This window comes from Dunckerocampus dactyliophorus, chromosome 15, assembly GCF_027744805.1.
Source record: "Dunckerocampus dactyliophorus isolate RoL2022-P2 chromosome 15, RoL_Ddac_1.1, whole genome shotgun sequence".
In the NCBI taxonomy this organism is placed as follows: Eukaryota; Metazoa; Chordata; class Actinopteri; order Syngnathiformes; family Syngnathidae; genus Dunckerocampus; species Dunckerocampus dactyliophorus.
This window is the reverse complement of record NC_072833.1, coordinates 18,769,638-18,788,830: the sequence shown is the minus strand read 5'-3', so window position 1 is coordinate 18,788,830 and position 19,193 is coordinate 18,769,638. Positions and strand designations below refer to the sequence as shown.

The 19,193-nt window shown below is 44.3% G+C and overlaps 1 protein-coding gene across 9 annotated transcripts in view; it reads right to left on the bottom strand.

The window, feature by feature from the left end:
* The window catches only part of svep1 (sushi, von Willebrand factor type A, EGF and pentraxin domain containing 1), an 86,752-nt gene that overhangs the window by 4,885 nt on the left and 62,674 nt on the right, over window positions 1–19,193 (bottom strand). For 7 of the 9 annotated variants that reach the window (XR_008573840.1, XR_008573839.1, XR_008573841.1 and 4 more), the window contains exons 25-44: window positions 17,882–18,039; window positions 17,578–17,776; window positions 16,956–17,131; window positions 16,752–16,876; window positions 16,558–16,687; window positions 16,302–16,472; window positions 15,865–16,038; window positions 15,670–15,789; window positions 15,379–15,555; window positions 15,218–15,302; window positions 12,128–12,319; window positions 11,025–11,192; window positions 10,278–10,950; window positions 7,512–10,204; window positions 7,203–7,437; window positions 5,550–5,705; window positions 4,443–4,506; window positions 4,167–4,340; window positions 3,912–4,088; window positions 1,650–1,829 (exon numbers count right to left, since the gene is read on the bottom strand). Coding sequence is in view for 4 of the 9 variants with exons in the window: in XM_054800598.1 (XP_054656573.1) it covers window positions 1,650–1,829; window positions 3,912–4,088; window positions 4,167–4,340; window positions 4,443–4,506; window positions 5,550–5,705; window positions 7,203–7,437; window positions 7,512–10,204; window positions 10,278–10,950; window positions 11,025–11,192; window positions 12,128–12,319; window positions 15,218–15,302; window positions 15,379–15,555; window positions 15,670–15,789; window positions 15,865–16,038; window positions 16,302–16,472; window positions 16,558–16,687; window positions 16,752–16,876; window positions 16,956–17,131; window positions 17,578–17,776; window positions 17,882–18,039 (6,227 nt within the window). In the remaining 5 variants the exon portion in view is untranslated. Of the gene's footprint in view, window positions 1–1,649; window positions 1,830–3,911; window positions 4,089–4,166; window positions 4,341–4,442; window positions 4,507–5,238; window positions 5,390–5,549; window positions 5,706–7,202; window positions 7,438–7,511; window positions 10,205–10,277; window positions 10,951–11,024; window positions 11,193–12,127; window positions 12,320–15,217; window positions 15,303–15,378; window positions 15,556–15,669; window positions 15,790–15,864; window positions 16,039–16,301; window positions 16,473–16,557; window positions 16,688–16,751; window positions 16,877–16,955; window positions 17,132–17,577; window positions 17,777–17,881; window positions 18,040–19,193 lie in introns of those variants that run through there. The other 2 variants (XR_008573842.1, XR_008573843.1) reach the window with 2 other exon arrangements.

Here is a 19,193-nt window from a genome sequence, read left to right as displayed (position 1 = left end):
CAACCATGAAATTTAACATTTAAAGCGGTACCGTGAATGCTCCAATTTTCGCCAAGGCATTTATTAACAACATGACGTGGCGGTAATTGGAAGGAATTTGAAAAGTCATTGCATACAGCAAGTACATTTTTTAACTTTAATAATCACTTGGAGTGCATGAGCAAGGGGAAAGGAAAATATACTGTAGCTCTCTTTCATCACATGGTCATTTATTAACAAGTATATTGCACAACACAACCGATGTTGTAATAACGGTAAGGAGCAAAGTGCTCAGCAAGCATTAATAGCGTTGATGATTGTAAACAACAGTGCCGCAAGCGTAACGCACATGGCTGCACACCAACAGCTAGGGTGGGGCATTGTTTACATATTCTCCGATACCGGTGCCGAAACGGTACTTTTGAAACAGTTCCGGTGCTTAAACGCTGCACAAACCAGTTCTTAATAAAGCATATAAATTCTGTCCAAAAACAATGCTGGAATTTTGTGACACACAGGTTGAACGGAATATGAATTTAAATACTTCAATACTATAAATAAAAGTAATACAATATGAAATCAAATACACAACAGATGGTCAGAATTACAGTATCACAGAAAAACCAGAAGCAATGCAGAACACACGGAATGTGCAAAAACAAAAAAGATTTTATAGTACTTTATGTGCAAAAAAATTCGGCAGCTATTACAGTCATCCCTCGTTTATCAGGGTGAATAAGCGATAAGTGAATTTCCGTAGCATTCAATCTTAATAAATAGAATATTTTCTCAGTTATGGCATAGAAAACCTGTTTACAATCTTCTAAATATGTTTTTTTTAACATTATTAGAGCCCTCTAGACATGAAATAGCACCCATATAGTCACCTTTACATTTCTAATACCCACTATAGTAGATAAAGTAGAGAAAATAAGACATATTAGTCATAAACAAGATAACAGATTCACATGTTAGCAGTTCCTTGTTGTTTTTTTCGAGACGGCGTACTTGCTGCGTTGGCTGTTGTCTCATCAATGTTTTGTAATGGTGGCTTTCAATAGCTTTACACTCGCAATACCCAACATAGTAGACACAATAGGAGTAAATAAGCTATTTAAGACATAAATAAACTCCTTCTTGTGTGTGTCACAGTTAATCTGTTCCCTAGGACACCTTGGCGGCGGGCAGACAATAAGCAACGTTGGAGGTTCAGAGTTGAGTTTTAGCTTGTCGTGGGTTATGTCCTCAGCAGTAGCCCGTGTTATTATTATGATTATTATATTATTATTGGGCCTGTTGTGAATCAGAGCATTTACGGTAATGACATCACTAGTGAGCTCAATGAACTTCATGCAAACGTGTGAGAATATGCCCCTTGGAACCTAAACAGGAATTCAAAGATGAACACACGGGCACATGCAAATAAGAAGAATACAAGTGCACTTCAGCTAGACCGATGTGACAATGGTTACTATAGAAGCGACAGTGTTTGGTGCAGCCTCAATCGCTTTGGAACAAAGCTCTGTAAGGGAATATATAGGAGGACCACGTTCATATTTGGGAATGTGTAGGGCAGCATTCCAAACCAGATTGCTGGTTCATGCATAGAACGTAAATGAATCAAGATTTCATATTCATATTCACCATAAAGGAAAACAAAGTGTACATACTCTCACAGACAGTGCTGATGGAGGTCCAGGTCTGGTCGGGTCTGCAGGTGATGCTTCCGCCACCTCTCACCTGCTGGCCTTTGGGGCAGCTGACCCGCACTGACTGACCGACGTAGAACTTGCGGGCCTCACTCCTGCCGCCCGTCTCCTTCCAGCCTGGAGGAGTCGGGCACGCCTTGGCTGTGAGGAGAATGCATTCTGGATTAATGTTGGACTCCATTGACGGCCACCATGTGAGGGAAATCTGCAGGTCTGTAGAGTCGCTAAATGAAAGGACTAAAGCAAAAGGCATGTTGATTCGTCAAAGAAAGCGCTTATAAGCTACAGTAAAAGCTCAAATTTACGCCTCTCTTTAATTAAACGCAGGCATGGGCCGGTATGACATTCTGACGGTATGATTACCTTGGGCAAAAATATCATGGTTTGACGGTCTCAGTGTATTATAATTACAGCTCTAAAATGTGTTATTTTTAAATATCTTCATTGGAAAAGAAGAGGGGAAAAACGTCTCTGTTGAACAGTCATTTTTAAACCATATAATAGAACATGATGGAAGTGGAACATACGTATTTAAAATAAATAACTAAAAAAGCTATTTCTAAATAAATGATAAATAAAATGCAGTTCTTAATGCACAGTCTACGGTGGCGAGTGCTTCGACTCATGTCACAAGACCAAGACCATTTTCTTACAAAAAAAAACAAACAAATGCAAATAAATGCAATCACTGGCTCAATCGGTGGCTCAAAAAAGGTCACAACATAAATAAATAAAAAACTCGTAATGTTATGTTATTATTGTCCACAAGTGTTTGGGAATTGTTGGATTGTGTATTTGCTGAGTTTTTATTCATTTGCTTGCATCACCGAGTTTCACTTCCGTTTCTGGGTCATGTGATTGTTGTTAGCAACTGTTGCTAAGTGGTTGTTGCGTGTTGTTCAGTGGAAGGTAAACGGTTTATACCACTTATCCTCGGGTCCTGTCTCGTTCTGAATCACCATCTCCACAGTTGGTGACCCTCGACTTGAGTAATATGTCCACCGACAACGATGACAACAGCATGGGAGTTCCGGTGGAATGACGACACGTGTGCCTTCATCAAGTCTGCCAGCTAGCGCTACTGCGCATGCGTGTACAAGGAAACATGTAAATGGAGTAAGTCTTCTAAATGTGCGCCCCTTTGAAGGAATCTTTGAAGTGAGTGCAACGTTTTCACTTAAGTTATTATTAATAGTGTATTTTGTCATTTACTATATGTTTACTATTATACTGTATAGTAATATTTACTATATTTACAATATGTGTTTGTTCACACTACAAGCGATTAAAGATGACATTTGCGACATATTAGGTTATGATACTCACGTTAACGTGTCGAAAATGTACTTAAATAGTCCTTACACGTTAGTTCCATAGATGCAAAGCCATGTGAAATACACACTAAATCCGCACACTTCGGGATGTAAAACTCTACTCGGGCACGCGTCTTGTCGCACCCGCGCCTCTTGATGCGAATGAGGCAGCTAACGTCGCTGCTAGCTATGCCGCGGCGATTGAGTGCCGACTTGTGTTTTCAAAACATTGAAGCCCAGTTCTAATTGCGAGAAATAACACAGGACAGGACAAAGTATTCCCACATAGTGGCTGTGCTGGACTTCCACTTTCTGTCATACCGTAGGACGGTATGATGGACTATTTTGAAACGATGTCATTGTCATACCGTGGTATACCTTGAAACCGGTAAGCGGCTCATGCTTAATTAAACTGATTGCATCGGATTCATCCAGCTACCTATAGGGCACCAACATTCTAATGTATGGGAAGCATTACATCCTACCCACGCACACACACTAGTTATGTTTGTTAATAACGTATAAACTAATGCTAATATCATCGATGTGGCAAAGTTTAGCTACAAACATTAGCTGTCATTGAATGTATATGTATGAATCTTAATAGTATGACTCCCAATTGTCGGTGGATTCTCTGAGACTGCTGTTGTGTACGTACAAGACAGTAAGTACAGCGGTGAGTGACAGTCAATAACGCCTGTCATCGTATTCGGCCCAATTTTTATGCAGTTTAACTTGTGAAAAATCAAAAAAAAATTTTGTACAAGCTGTTCTTTTAAACCACTAGTGCTAGCCGCTGGTGGTGTAAAAAATGTAATCTTGAGTTGGTCGCAATCAGTCCCTTTAACCGCTGAGTCTGCTATAGTCGCCCGGTGCGTGGTCTACAAAAGCAAATGGGGGTCTTTCTCACGTTGGCAAGTGGGGAAGCTGGAGCTCCAGGTGTTGCCCCCCATGCACAAGACCAGGGAGTCTCCCACCAGGTCGTAGCCTTTATTGCAATGGAACTCCACGGCACGGCCGGTGGTCAGGTTGTGATCTTGCACTTTGCCGTGTATCATCTGTTTGGGGCCACTGCAGCCCTGAGACACTGACAAGACAGATACAATTGATTGTAGCTAGCCAATCAGTGTCAAACATTTCCATAATTTGGAGGTTTGGTTATTACCTTCACAGGAAGGAGCTGGCAGGCTCCACGTGCCGTTAGCCAAACAGATGAGTGTCTTTGGGCCAAGCAGCTGCAGGCCGGCATCACATATGTAGCTTGCGTTATGCAAATACGTTTCCCCTGTCACTTGCACCTGTGCATTCTTCACTGCTGGAGGAGGCCCACAGGACTGTGCTGACAGGACGATATGCAAGCAAGTGTCAGTTAACATCATTCGAAATGCCCGTGGGTTTATTTTAGCTTTGGAATCATTGTGTCATGTCTGAACAAACTTACCAACACACACTGGCTGACTGCTACTCCATGCTTTGTCTGCCTGGCAGGTCTGGACAGAGTCCCCCTGTGACAGCAAAGACAATAAAAGCTGTTAAAATTATCCCCCATAATCATATAATTGCCATGAATACAAATATGGCTTTTATTGATTTAATTGCTCCATATTAGTGAAAGCAATATGTCACAGTGTTACATGTACTACAGGGGTGTCCCAGCCTTTTCCACCAAGAAAGATGAGGATGTATGAATGCGATTCACCGCTAGGATGATGGATGCAGGGCGGCTACTTTGATCTTTTCCATTTTGTAAGTAAGGTTAGAACAATCCAATATCCATCCATCCATCCATCCAATATGCTAAGAAATTATATATATTTAAAGAAAGCAACCTGCATGTCAGCTTTGCGTTATTAGTAACAACATTTGAACTTTTCTCTCTTGTTTTTGTATTTTTAGAATGCGTTTAAAAAATGAGCTGCGGGCCGCAAATGTCCCCACCACCGGCCGCACTACGGACACCTTACTTAGAGGATATATTTTGTGTTTTTACTGTATTTACATTGTAATGTAAACAAGGCATATTTTCTTCTTCTGTTGGAAGATTATTGTTCTTATTTGAAGTCATATATCTCAGATTTCAGGATAAACATTATTTACAAGATAAGCAAATTGGTCCAACATTGAAAGTGCTTCGGAAAAGAAAAGTAAAAAAAATAAAATAATGTAAGCACGTTTGACCCTCAATTCATTTTGCTTAGATTTCCACTTTTTGTATTGAAGGATGAAAAAATCCTTACATGGGCAGAGATCTCAAAGTTGAGAAATCACAAGCTATCTTGTGTTTGTCCTCAGTGGATCAATACAGCTTATATCGTATCAAGGAAGTATCATCTCTCTTTGTTGGCTCATCAAATGAGGGCTGAGGGGAAGTCACGTGCCTTTCTGTAACTGGAATCTCCATTAGTTATTGTGAGCATGCAGGGGCTTTCAGTGAAACAGAAACTACCTGTCTTGCAACATGTTCCTGAGCCTCAACCAATGATTACTATTCACAAGCTGCTTGTTTTTCATTGAAACACAAGCAGCTCCCGTTGTAATGAGGACTAACCTTGATCTCAAAGCCAGGCAGGCAGGAGTACATGACAAAGTCTCCATAGTTGTAGCTCTCCCCTTCCATCACACCATGGAGAAGAGGAGGGGGTTTTTCGCACACCACCAGCTCACATGAAACTGATGCAATGCTTGGAGCCCAGTGTCCCCCAAGCTAGTAACAGAAGAAAATGGTGTCAGTTTGGTTTGTCAAGCTTACCCCCTCACAAAGACCTCAACAGGCAACAATTTTTATGTAGTGGCTCAAGAAGAAGCACATTAACTCATTCAATCCCAGCCATTTTTCAAAAGTGTTCTATGGCTATATAAACATGGAACCTACCAAAAGAAATCAGAATAAAAAGTTAGTAATCAGCAGTTGAACATAGGTAAGTTTCAGGAAAATATCAGTTCCCAATAGAAAAGGGAGAAAAACAGCTTTTTGTGGAAAGATACATTTCAAGCATAACTTTCACGTTGACACAAAGTGTGCGTGCGTGTGTGCGTGTGCATGCACCATCACCTCTTTTGCCTCTCTCACCAAAAAATGGAAAAGATCGGGCATTTGGGTTTACAAAAATGTATAAATACGTCTTTGATATTGAATGAGTTAATATTCTGGAGTGGCCTAGCTAGTACCTGCACCTTAAAGGGTCACTGACATAATTGATCAACTTTGCTTAAATATGTTGTATATTGTTTGAATTATGTTCTACATTGTTAATTTTTTGAAAGCGATCGATAAATTCGCAAAAATTACATTTATAGTTCATAGCGGCAGTCATGACCGACTCGTTGTAGCAAAGTGTCATTTCCGGGAGTGACATAAGCGGAGTTACACCTCTCAGATAAAGCCGACTAAACAAACGCTTCCCAAGGTAGATCTTCGACTTCGTTCATATTTTTGATCAAAATAGTCATGCCAAAAGTTGTGTTGCTGTTGGATGTTTACAGTATCTGAATGATGCTGTAAGTTTGTTTTGTTTTCCAAAAGAAGAAGGTTTAAGACAAAAATGGACCCCTTTACGCTCATTAATAAGCCGATTTAAAACAATAACTGCAGGATAAGCAACTCACTTACCATTCTGTGTTTTGAAGACGACCAGTCTTCACCTCCATGTCTTAAGGCTTGTCTTAAGGCTAAGTCCATGTTCTGCAAGTTCTCTATTTCATCTCCAAATGTTTCTCCCTTCTTTCTCCTTGAAAACTATTGACACATCGCTCAAATCTTTGCTATAATCACTGTAAACATCATCTGTCCCGTACACTATGTTTGCTGATGATAGCTGATACGCGTTACTCCGCTGATGTCACTTCCAGAAATGACACTTTGCTGCAACAAGTTCGTCATGACTGCCGTCAGGAACTATACATGTAAATTTTTGCAAATTACCGTCCTCTTTCAAAAAACGAACAATGTAAAACATAACTACAAACAATATATAGCATATTTAAGCAAAGGTGATAAATCATGTCAATTACCCTTTAATGCCATAACATATCAGTTGAGGAAACTGAAACTTCGAGTTGCCAAGCTACAGTGTTAGAAACCTATGCTTTAGTTTCTCCAGCCAAGTACAAAGTCACATTTTGCTTTGGGATCAAACATTTATTGAAACATTTATTTCTCCGCTGGAGGTAATGTCCTGATTTAATCAAACATGATTCATACCTGACACTCCGCCAGTGCAGACCCCTGCAGGTAGAATCCAGGAGGGCAGGAGAGGGTGACTGTGCTCCCGACAGGTGTGAGCTCCTTTCCAGTGATGACCAAATGAGGGATGGAATGATTGGCAGAGAGCTGGCAGGGAACGGGGCGGCAATGAATGCTGTGCTTAGACCAAGTGCCGTCACTGAGACAGGACAGAGTAGCCGTCTGTGTTGCAAGCTCGTATCCGTTGTCGCATCTGGAACGAAGGGAAATGAATGGTCATGGACTAGAGCATGGGCTTCTTCAAACTTTTCAACACAAAGTGCTTACCTGTATGTGATCTTGTTTGGGAAGGTGAAGGCCTCTCCTTGCACTTTAGAATTGGCAATAGCAGGAGGTTTTCCACAGCTCACTGGCTCGCAGCTGATCTTCGGCTCGCCCCATCGACCATCTCTTCCACAGGAGAGGTGTGGGTACCCCCTGGGCTGGTAGCCAGGCCTACACCTGTACATCACTGTGTCTGGGAAGGTGGCACTGCCGCCCTGCAGTACAGTGTTTGGAACTGATGGCGGGGCGACAGTGCACCTCCCACGGCCACACACAGGCACCCCGGGGCTCCACACCCCTCCCTTCTCACACACGGCCTGAGCAGGACCGAGCAACTTGTATCCGTCATCGCACTGGAATTGAACTCTGTCTCCGCAGGCGCGATTGTGTCCAAGCACCGCCCCGAATTTCAGAACGGGGAGGGCGCAGACGCAGGGTCGACATTGAGGCACGGTGCCTATCCAGAATCCTTGGGCAGAGCACCGCAGGACTGGGTCCCCAACTACCTCGTAACCGTCGAAGCAGACATACTCCACTATGTCGTCGTAGTTGAAGCTGGAGCCGTTCAGGAAACCATGGCTGATGTCCTCGGGCGGATCGCAACTGATGATATCACAGCGAGGTGCTGGTTTGTCCCAAAGCCCATTAGACTGACAAACACGTGTAGGATCTCCGTACATTGTGTATCCTTCATCACATATATACTTTACCTTACTGTTGAAGCCATACTCTGACCCCAACACTCGCCCATTAGATACTGAAGAGGGCTTCTCACAGTGGGCAGGTATGCAGGTAGGAGAATTGTGGCTCCAGGTGCCGTCAGCCTGACAAACACTGACAGACTTCCCTTTTATGATGAAACCGGGCTTGCAACTGAGTTCAATCTCATTGTTATAGACGTACTCTTTGCCTTTGAAAGTGATATCACTGGGGAGTTCAGGGGGACCACATGACACTGACTTGCACAGAGGTTTCTGTCCATTCCATTTTCCATCAGCCTGACAGACAATATTATCACTACCTTTGATGACAAAGCCAGGATTACACTTATAGTAGAGGACTTGAGGATACTCAAAGGTACTACCATGAGCTGTGCCGTTAGCTAGAGGTCCTGGGTCACCACAGGAAACAGGACGACAGACTGGAGGATTATTGGTCCACAGTTGACCCGATAAACACTGCCTCACTGGATCTCCTTCCAGCTCATATCCTTTCTCACAGGTGTATATGACCGTGCTGCCAAGGGAGGTGTCTGTTACGTTCACCTGGCCGTGCTCCGGGGTCGGTGGTGTCACACACTCTGCTGGAACACAAGAGGGGGCTGTCCCGTTCCAGCTGCCACCTTCCTGACACACCAAACGAGTAGGGCTTGTGAGGTCATAACCTTTATGACAGCGGTACTCAATCAGTGTCCCCTGGAGGAAGCTCAAGTCACCAGGGGAGCCTGCTCCCAGCTCCATCACCCTAACATAGTCACCAAAGTCGATGTGAGGAGGCAGGCCGCAGTCAGAGGGCACGCAGACGGGAACAGCACTCGACCAGCCAAACTCCTCGCATGTGAGGTGGTCCTGGCCGACAAGCTGGAACCCTGGGAAACAGCTGTAGAATATGGTGACACCGAAACCGTGATCCTGACCTTCTACAAAGCCATTTTCAATGGGTTGGGGTGGGGTGCAGGATATTTGCATGCAAACAGGGGGATGAAGATTCCATTCCCCACTTGCTAGGCACTTAAGAGTCTCCGGGCCTTGAAGGTGGTAACCACGGCGGCAAGAGTAGGTGGCACTGTGACCAAACTGAAGCTTTGTGAAAACTACTTTTCCATTTGGAGTCTGTTTGGGGGTTGAGCATTCGATTGGGCGGCAAGAAGGCACCCCTCCAATCCAAAGTCCCTTCTCCCCGCAAAGTACAGTGGAGTTCCCCACTAAATTATAACCAGTCTTACAGCTGTACAATGCCTTGCTCAAGTACATCAGACCCTGTACGTCCACAATGCCATTGGAAATCTCCACAGGCTGAGGACATTCCACGGGAATACACTCTGGGTATGGAACGCTCCACTGCGCATTGGACAGACAGGACACAGTGCGCTCTTTTCTTAAAGTGAATCCGTCCATGCATTTGTAGGTCACCACGGAGTTGAACAGAAAAGGTGGAGAAGATGAAGAAGGTCCACCAAATGATACATCGGGCGGAGGTCCACAAATCACCTGCTTGCACCAAGGAAAGGTGTCATTCCACTCCTGGGAGGGCATGCAGCGGAGGATCTGTGCCCCCTCCAGGACGTAGCCCTCCTCGCAGGATAACTCCACTGTCCCAGACACAGAGTCCAGACTTTTTAGAACCAGGTGGTTCTCCTCCAGCTGCGGCTCTGGACACTGCACAGGTGAGCAGCGCGGGCGCTTGGACTTGTCCCACCTTCCGTATTTGAGACATGTCCAGATGGCGTCTCCTGCGAGCTCGTACCCCTCGTCGCAGAAGTACTCCACTTTGCGACCCACCTGGAAGTCAGAGCCCTTGTAGCGTCCATGCGCAATGCTGGGAGGAGGGTCGCAGGTCAAAAGGACACAGGTGGGAGGGTCGTTGTCGGACCACTGGCGGTTGGCTTGGCAAACGCGCTCTGGACGACCAATCAGTCTGTAGCCAGCGCTGCAGGAATATATCACCTTGCTGTTGAAGGTGAATCGACCTCGGACCTTTTTGGGGAAAAGACAAGTAAAAAGTTAGTGTTATCTATATTACAGAGACCTATGGCGTGTGTGTGCTAACCTGGATATAGCCGTTCTTGAGTGAAGGTGGAGAGGAGCAGGACACAGGAACACAGCTAGGCAAAGCTCCGCCCCACTCTCCATTGGCTTTGCAGGTCCGCCTCTTCTCCCCTCGGATCAGGAAGCCCTTATCGCAGCTGTACGCCACAATGGCACCAAAACTATAATTGGTTCCGCTTATGTAGCCCCGCTCAATGCTGTCTGGCTTGGAGCATCTCACCGGCACGCAGCTGATACCAAATGGCGAAGGGTCCCACTTCCCTCCCATCAGGCAGCGCAGCGTTGCTGTGCTGTTGAGCATGAAGCCCTCCTCACATTTGTAGCTGACCTCAGAGTCACTTGGGTATTTAGGTTTGTTCACAGAGTCTAAAATCGCATGAGAGACCTCAGACGGGCGCAAGCAGAAGTTGGCGATGCAACGCGGGACCTCTGTTCCATCAGGTGGTGCCCAGACTCCCTGAGCGTTACACACCATTTTGGAGTTGTTGCCTGCAGTGTAGCCATCAGTGCAGTAGTAGTTTGCGGTGTCTCCAAACAGCTGGTGGCTCTCATATGGCTCGGCGTGGTCAATGGCAGGCGGGGGTCCACAGGAGCGGGGCACACACTGAGCAGAGCTGTCACTCCATTGGCCATTTGGAAGACATTCTCTGGTCTCTGACCCAATTAGAGTATATCTGTCGAGGAGGATTTATTTTTTTAACAATAGTACGGTATTGACACTTTTGACACTACTGAGAGACTTATTTACCCTTCTTTGCAGACATAGTGCACCTTATTCCCCAGTTCGTAGTTCTCTCCCACAGTTACAGCGTCTCTCAGTACCGGGGGGTCACCACAAAGGATGTCCACACAGCGGGGAAAGGGCCTGCTCCACTCCCCTGTATCTTCACAAACCACTTCCATGGGCGCCTGTGGTCTTTGCATAATTAATAGTAGTAAATAGAGTAACCACATCAAGTGAATCAATAGTTCATCAGTTGTCAATAGTTTAAAGCTAACTGATTTGGCCTATTTATTGTGTCTTAAAGTCCCCTATTACGCAAAAGTGACTTTTTAATCATGACTTTTTATATACTCTTCATATAGTAATATGTGTCCCTAGGGCTTGTTTATGAGCACAAAGCGTGAGAAAATTCTCCCATCTCCCTTGTCTCGACTTTGTGGTGCCACTTTTGAGCGAAGAGGCGCTCAATGCTTGCTTTTGTATTTTTTTTAATGACATCATGAAGAACCTACTTCCTCATGGACATGATACTGCCTGTGCCCTACTACCTAGCTAGATGAGCCCAACCTGTGTGTACACCCACCACTTTGTAAAAAAACACAAGGCTTGGCTACATTAAAATAATAAAAAAAAAAAAGCCTGGAGCAATGCCAACTATCCATCAGTCAGCTAGAGACGTGGGAGCTGTAAGTTTGATCATTCTGTTTTTCTTCAGCGAACAGGCTAACCTGTTATGATGTTGCTGTTAAAACATGAGTTTAATGTTAGTACTGTAGCTCACATAGCTATGCTAGTGCTGTTAACATTTGTGTCCTCCTGTCCAGCTCCTTAATGTTACGTTGTTGTATGGTGTATATGGCATCTATTATGTTGGACAAGTGCTGAGTTACAGTGTATATGTAAAAAGTGGATGAAGTGCACAATAGCTTCCTTGGAAACACCCCCTCTGTATGGAGGAGCACAGCTCATGAGCATTAATGCTATAGACAAGCAGACCACCAGCACTTTTAAACTAAATTCCAACATCAAGGCTCGACTTTGGACAACATACTTCCAATACACTGTGAAATGTTGAAAAATATTATCATATGGAACTTTTAATAAAAGACAAAGAAACATAACCCTACCTGTATCCCTCAGCACAGGCGTATGAGACAACTGACAGGTATGTGTTCGAGGTGAGGGTGTAGTGGGCATTATGGACAATTGGAGGTCCCCCACAGGACACCGGGTGGCAAACAGGTGGCGTCCCGCTCCACCTCAGGCTAGAAAGACACTGGAATTCGTAGGGGATTTGAGGAAGGAAACCTTTCATGCAGCTGCAAAACAAGGTTGAGATATATTTGTCAAAATTCATTGACAAATTATGTCAGTGTTTAGTTTTTATTTTATTTTTTTTAATTTTGAACATTCATACAGTGTTACATTGAATAAATCACACGTTCACAATTCACAATTCAACATGTCCAAAAATGGGATGGAAGAAGCAGAGCTTACTAAATCCTACCCCCTCTGAATAATTCGGTTACAGATTTGTTCACTCTCTGTATCAGTATACACTACTCACAAAAGGGTGGGGACATCGGGCCCCCAGGCAAGACTCCAGCATACCATCACCTGCACATGCCAACCCATCCCATTCATGTTCAGTGCCTTGTTAATTCTTAGAACATGAAAACAAAACAAAGCAAAGCAAAACAAGTTTTTTGGAGCATTTATTGGACTGCTGGCTTTTCAACTGTATTAAAGAGCAGCATTTCTTTTGCGATGTAGCAAAGTATACTTTCTGTGAACGCACACCATTTCGCGCTGTTCCGTTTGTATTTACAAACGTCTAGTGTCACACAAAGACTCTGCGTCTTGATGGGTAGTTTTTTTTTCCCAAATGGGAAAACTGGGTCGGGTGGATATGTTTGAGGTCGTTCTGAATTTATGGATTAACCTTGCTCATTCGGTTGGAAGCTGGAATATTCGCATGCGGGGGCTGTGGCAATTTGCTATGCAATCATATTTTTCCTACGTTACCTTGCATTGCTCCCCGTGAGGCTTACTTGTGACACTTGTGTATGTTTGCCACCCCCCCATCTGTCCCCCCAGAGACAAAGCGACTGCATGACTGTCAAGAGGTCTCACTCTGATCCAACGCCGTTGTTTTATGGAACGGCGTTGTTCTATGAAGCGTCTAGGTGCTGTGACCCATTGCACTCTCTTCCTGCCTGTTTGGAGGCGAGAGATGCTGAAAACAGACATGCATGCACATGGCAATATATGGAGGCCGGCAAAATTATCGAGTTCATTTTCATTTACCGAGTAATTTATTTATTTCTTTATTAGCACATGATCGTTTCGTTTTTTTCTGAACAACTCATCACGTTTTAATCTAGCTAGAACTTGTGCCACCCCTAGCAGATATCCTTCACTCACTTGAGCTTGTCCACATCTGCAAGCTCTTTTATCATGATGAATTTTGTACCCTCTGGTGTTCGTTTGTTTTAATACACACTTTGCAGTTTCTTGTCCAAGTTGCTTGAATTTTCATTTGCTTCTTGAGAGCACTAGCTTGTCTGGCAATGTCAGCATTTTTCTTTGTTAGATGTCCATTAATACATAGATCCGTCAGATCCTGCCAGCTTTTTGGCCCGTCGTCTTGATCTTTCCTATTATAAGAAATAATAATAAAATAATAATAGCCTGTTTGGCCTTGTCCTTTCTTGGTAGTACATGGGAAGCTGAGATAGAATTGCATCTTTGGTTGCAAGGAAGCTCAAGACTTGTTGTTCTAGGGAGTTTATTTCTGCCTGTGTTTCGACCTCAACGTTGTTGCCACTTGGTACGTTTACATGCACAATTATTGCGTGAAACTAGGTTTTAAACACGCATGTAAACACTAAGTAGATCGTGTTTGGCTTCTTAAAAGTGTGATTAATTTACCTAGATTATGCAAAACTAGTTCGCTTTCTTGCATGTGTGTGTGGTGTGCCACCAGAGCGAAACCATTATGTGTAACCAGCCCGCACCAGGGCTCGAACACAAGACCTTCGCAATGGGAGGCAAGGGTGCTGACCACACAACTAAAAGCCCGGACTGTGAGCCGCGTGTTCTCTTGAGGTAGAGGGAGTGAGGTTTACCAACGTACACTCGCACAGCCCCACTGGCTGGCATCCGTTACACATGCATGTCTCCATAGTGTGATGTAACCTCCGGCCAAGTGGATCATGATTGTGTAGAAATTGCTAAATGTTTGCTGTATGCACATTGCTAGTAGCTGTTCAAGCTAACGTGTCAATGTTCAGTGATTGTTTTTTTGTAGCATTTTAAGCCAATATGTCTCCATGTTTGGTGGATATAACTTTAGCTAAAATCTAAATTGTAGCTCATGAATGTGGAGAAAAACAGACAACTGTGTCTACCCTTAGTGGCCATTAAAGACATAAGGTACCGTACATATGAATGGAGGATGCCGAACGGTTATACTTTGTGATGTAAAAAAAGTAGCCATCACACTGCTAGCCATCTTGACATCCAGGTCAAGATGCTCATCTTAAATTGAATAGAGAGCAACAGTTGTGTTTGACACGTAATTGTTTAGTCAAGTCACTTCAACGGAGACATAGCACAATATAGCTCGTAGAATTCCGACTCATTTGCAGCTGAGACACAGTTGCCGGGTCTGGAGATGCAAACAAGCGACAAGCTCTCTGAAAACAAGCCCAAAACAACAAGGAGCTTGGGAATTTGCAAGCATATTTACAAACACAAGCCCAAAACAACAAGAAGCTTGGGAATTTGCCAGCATCTTAACAAAAAAACAAGGCCAAATTCGCTTGTAATAGGTGAATCTGTCAACGCTGGCCGAGGTGCTTTGTTTATACAGTATGTGACCTAACAGGTCAAATGTAAAAACTAAACTTTTACCTGCGCTGAAAGGAGCATAAGCGCCATCTGGCGTTATGGGGGACACACAGCGTATGGCCAATAATTGCAGCGGAGGTAGTGCATATAAACAGGGATGTCATGCTGAGGTGTGAAAAACACAAAAAACTAATTATTTCAGTAATCTAACTAATTTAGTGCGTGGAAATGTACTGACTGTAACACAACCATATCCCTTATGTGCGAGGTCTGGTGTGTAGTCCAGACACAATGACGTCGTCCATTCTGGTATATTGGCTATAAGGCTGTTATTTAACAATTCAGTGATATTTGTGAAAGGTTACCTGAAGGTCACCTTGCTTCCATAGGTGAAGTTGCTGCCCTTCATGGAGGAATTCTCTGGAACAGATGGCACCGGGCAAGAGAGGGCTATGGTTCAACACACAGGGACATTCATTAGTGTATTTCATATTGTGGAAACCCCCCCTCAAGTTCTGTTAATCACCTCTGCAGTAGGGGACAGGACCGTCCCAGCTTCCTGTCTCCAGGCAATGGAGGTGGGATGAGCCAATCAATTCATAGCCATTCTCGCAGCCGAAGACGACTTGACCGCCCATCAGGAAGTTGCTTCCATCTCTGTGGCCAAAGTCAGGAGACCCAGGGTTGTCACACTTCACCGGCTCTAGTCACATACACACACACACACACACACACACACACACACACAGAGCCACATGGTCTTTTTCACAGCTTCATTCTGAGTAAAAATAGATGCTTCTGTGTGTCTTTCATTTACCTGTACAGTTCTTGCCATCTCCACTATAAGGATGGATGCATGTGCAGATGTAAGAGCCGTCTGTGTTCCGACAGCTTGCGTGGCTGTCACAGTCCGATCCCAGGGCGCATTCGTCCACATCTCAAATGCACACACATACAATGGATAAAACACCAATGTGCCTTTGCATTTTAAATATAACACAACATCAAGTACCAAGACAAGCCGGTGGATTTGATCCCCACTTGCCACTATTGGCGCAGTGCATCTTGGCATCTCCCAACAGGTAAAAGCCAACGTTACACTGGTAGGTGACCGAGCCGCCAGCATAGAAGTCCACACCCTGAAACACACCGTTTTCCAGAGGTGGAGGAGACCCACAGGACACTCCTGTCTCGAACAAGAAGATATGCAGAGGGGAATGCAAATATAATGGATGCACAGTACTAGTATATTCAAATGAATCATCAGTGTATTTATGAAGGATATGACTTTATCGCGTTAATTCTGATTAATTACCGCAAAGTGGTTCATTTTAACTCATTTTTGCACTACAGGTGACAAAGAACTTTTCTCTGCACCTCATTGTTCCGCTAATACTGACTGCATGATGCACCATGTATCTATACTGTAGATGAGAATAGTCTTTTTACGTTCGCAGCTTGGAAGAGGGTGGCTCCACTCTCCTTTATTTTGACACTGTAGCACTGGCTCCCCCACCAGGTAGAAGCCAGGGTCACAGGAGAGCTGGACCTGGGCGCCTGGGCTCACCTCCACGTTGGAGGCGTGGAGGTGTGGCACAGCGTTTTCGAGCTGTGGACAGTCTGGAAACAAACGAGGGCACATGTTTGTTGATGCAAACTATATTCAAAGTTTCTTTTTTAAATAGAACATTAATGGTACACTTACCAGCACAGAAAATGCTACTGAGGTTGACTTTAACTCGGCCCACTACTCCATTGAGAAAGTCTGGCCAGGCAAGAACATTTCCTCGGTGTGTGACATGAGAGGCTGGGCAGTTGCTTGCAAGCACCTTGATCTATAAAACAATGGCTCTACTAAATGTGCACCTGAGGAAATTTCTCCCATTCTCTTAAATGTACCTGTTGGGGCGTGAGGACTCGATCCCAGATGTTGAGCTGGCTGATGGAGCCAACAAAGGATTCAACAGGGTTGAAGCCCTCACCCCTCTGGTCCTGGTCCTGACCCAACACCAGAGCCCCTCCACCTACAGGACACAAGTAAAGCCATTAACAACCATAACAGATAATCACATCGCCTTTTGGTCTGCTTTGATAGCACTACACCTGGGATACTGGTGCCAACCGACAGGCCTTTGCCTCCATCTGAGGGCTTCCCATTGATGTATATTCTCCAGTCTCCATCCCAGCTCCTCCAGGACACTCCAATGTGATACCAGTTGCCCGTGTTCACAGCAGGACAGTCGGTAATCCTTTCCTTGCCGTTGACGTACAACACCCACCTGCAGGGACACAACCAGGGGGAGGTGATCAAAAACTAGGGGTAGGCGGATCGTTCCTAACATCCATTCAAAAGATCTTACCAGTATCGGATCGAGACTAGCATGAAAAGATATATGAGATATATGTTTCTTGTATTTATGTTTGTGATGTTTTCACAAATAGTTTTGTAGCGTTCATATTGTTACGTTGTTGACTTTGTTGTTTATATTGTTTACAAACTCTTTGTACACAGAAGGGACTTGGGGGCAAAAATGAGGGCCAATAGTTTGAATGAGAGCCAAAAGTAGTTACAAAAATCATTCAATGAGCTTGAAAAATTGATCTTGTAAAAGGTATTGGTATCAGTATCGGCAATCATGGCCAAGAAATAGGTATTGGATCGATACTAAAATTTGTAGTTTCGCCATTCCCCACTATGAAAATGTATGCTGTGTGCATCACTGACCCATTGTAGTCTATGAGAAGGAACGCATTATCGCTGCCCTCCACAGCGTAGGAGATGGGTGTGCCATAATTGGTAGTGTCTGATGACCTCATCCAGAAGGTGCACGTGATCTCCATGAGTGCCGGCATCACTCCATCCATCAATACATAACCATGGATACCCGAAACCTCAAAGTCCAAATTGAAGGCAGAAGACATCTCTGGTAAGACAAAAAAACAAATGAGGTAAGATGAGGTAAGATTGTCATGGCAACCCATAAACATGCTTTGGTTGCCATGTTGACTCGTCATCTGTCCTATAGTACCTGTCTCACACCTGGTTCCGTTGAACCCAGGGAGGCAGCGGCATGTGTAGGACCCTAGACCGTCCAGGCAGCTGGCCCCATTCACGCAGGGGTTGGGGTCACACTCATCCACGTCCACCTCGCAAAGTCGGCCCCGGTATCCCTCCACACACTGACAACTGTGACGGATGTATACATTATATACATTAAACCAAAAAGTAACAAGTGTAATGGGATTTTTCCAAAATTTGGGGCGCCCCCTATGGGATGGAGTTGTGCTTCGGAAGACATGCTCGCACAGATGTAATGCAGATATCCTCAAAGTCTTAAGGCCCTGTCACACCTTGACGATTTAGCCAGCGCATGCCCGACGTGATCATTTTGATGGCATACGTTGAACTGTGGACGTTTTTTTCAATTTTGGGCGCATACATAGCGTATTCATAACGAGTTGGACGTATACATGACGTATTAGTAACTTATGTAGAACGTTTCTATAACTTATAGACAACTTATACCAACGAATGCGTAGCGTGTTGCCGGCGTTCACAACTTATGCCCAACACCAGTCTAACTTATGCAAACCGCACGGCAGCGTATGGCCGACGATCACGTGCTGTAGCCTATAAAAAGGCTGCCATTTGATGACTCACCTCACTAGACATCGCAGTGTCAACATCAGCATCATGCCGAAGAAAAATTCAAAGACCGCTGCCAAGAAGTATCAGGGCAGTGACGGAGGGATCCATCACCACCCACAGCCTCCCACTCTCACTCTGATGGAGATGACGCAGGTTGTAACGCCTCTTCCCCTCCTGTTGGTTCCATTCCCCAAAGTTGTTTGAGTATTATTAAAGTGTTGCACTGTGCAATAACACTTGAAGGAATACGTTTATTATCGTTCATTGCTGCGGTGTGGTGTCATTATGACGGATGATCATGTTTTTCACGGCTGTCTCTTATACTCATTTGTAAATAGTTCTATTTTTTCCAGCAAACGCTAACTTGGACAGTAACATGCTGTATCTCTCCATTCTTTTTGAATGTAAATACTTCTGTGCACTTTATGTTGACGTGATCAATAATGCTTGATTAAAACGTGCATTGTTTCTCTCGGACAAGAAAAAACATAAATAAATAAATGTTAGTTCCATTCCCAGTGTCACAGTGCCCTCTACTGGTCAAGCATGTACAGTATAAATATGGATTTACTACAAGGCACACCATAATGTACTGTATCTGCAAAAACAACAGCCTCCATCTCCTCTCAGCCAACGCTTGCCAAGAAGATACAGTTTTGTCTCAAGATGTGTTGACATATCACGACTTGTGC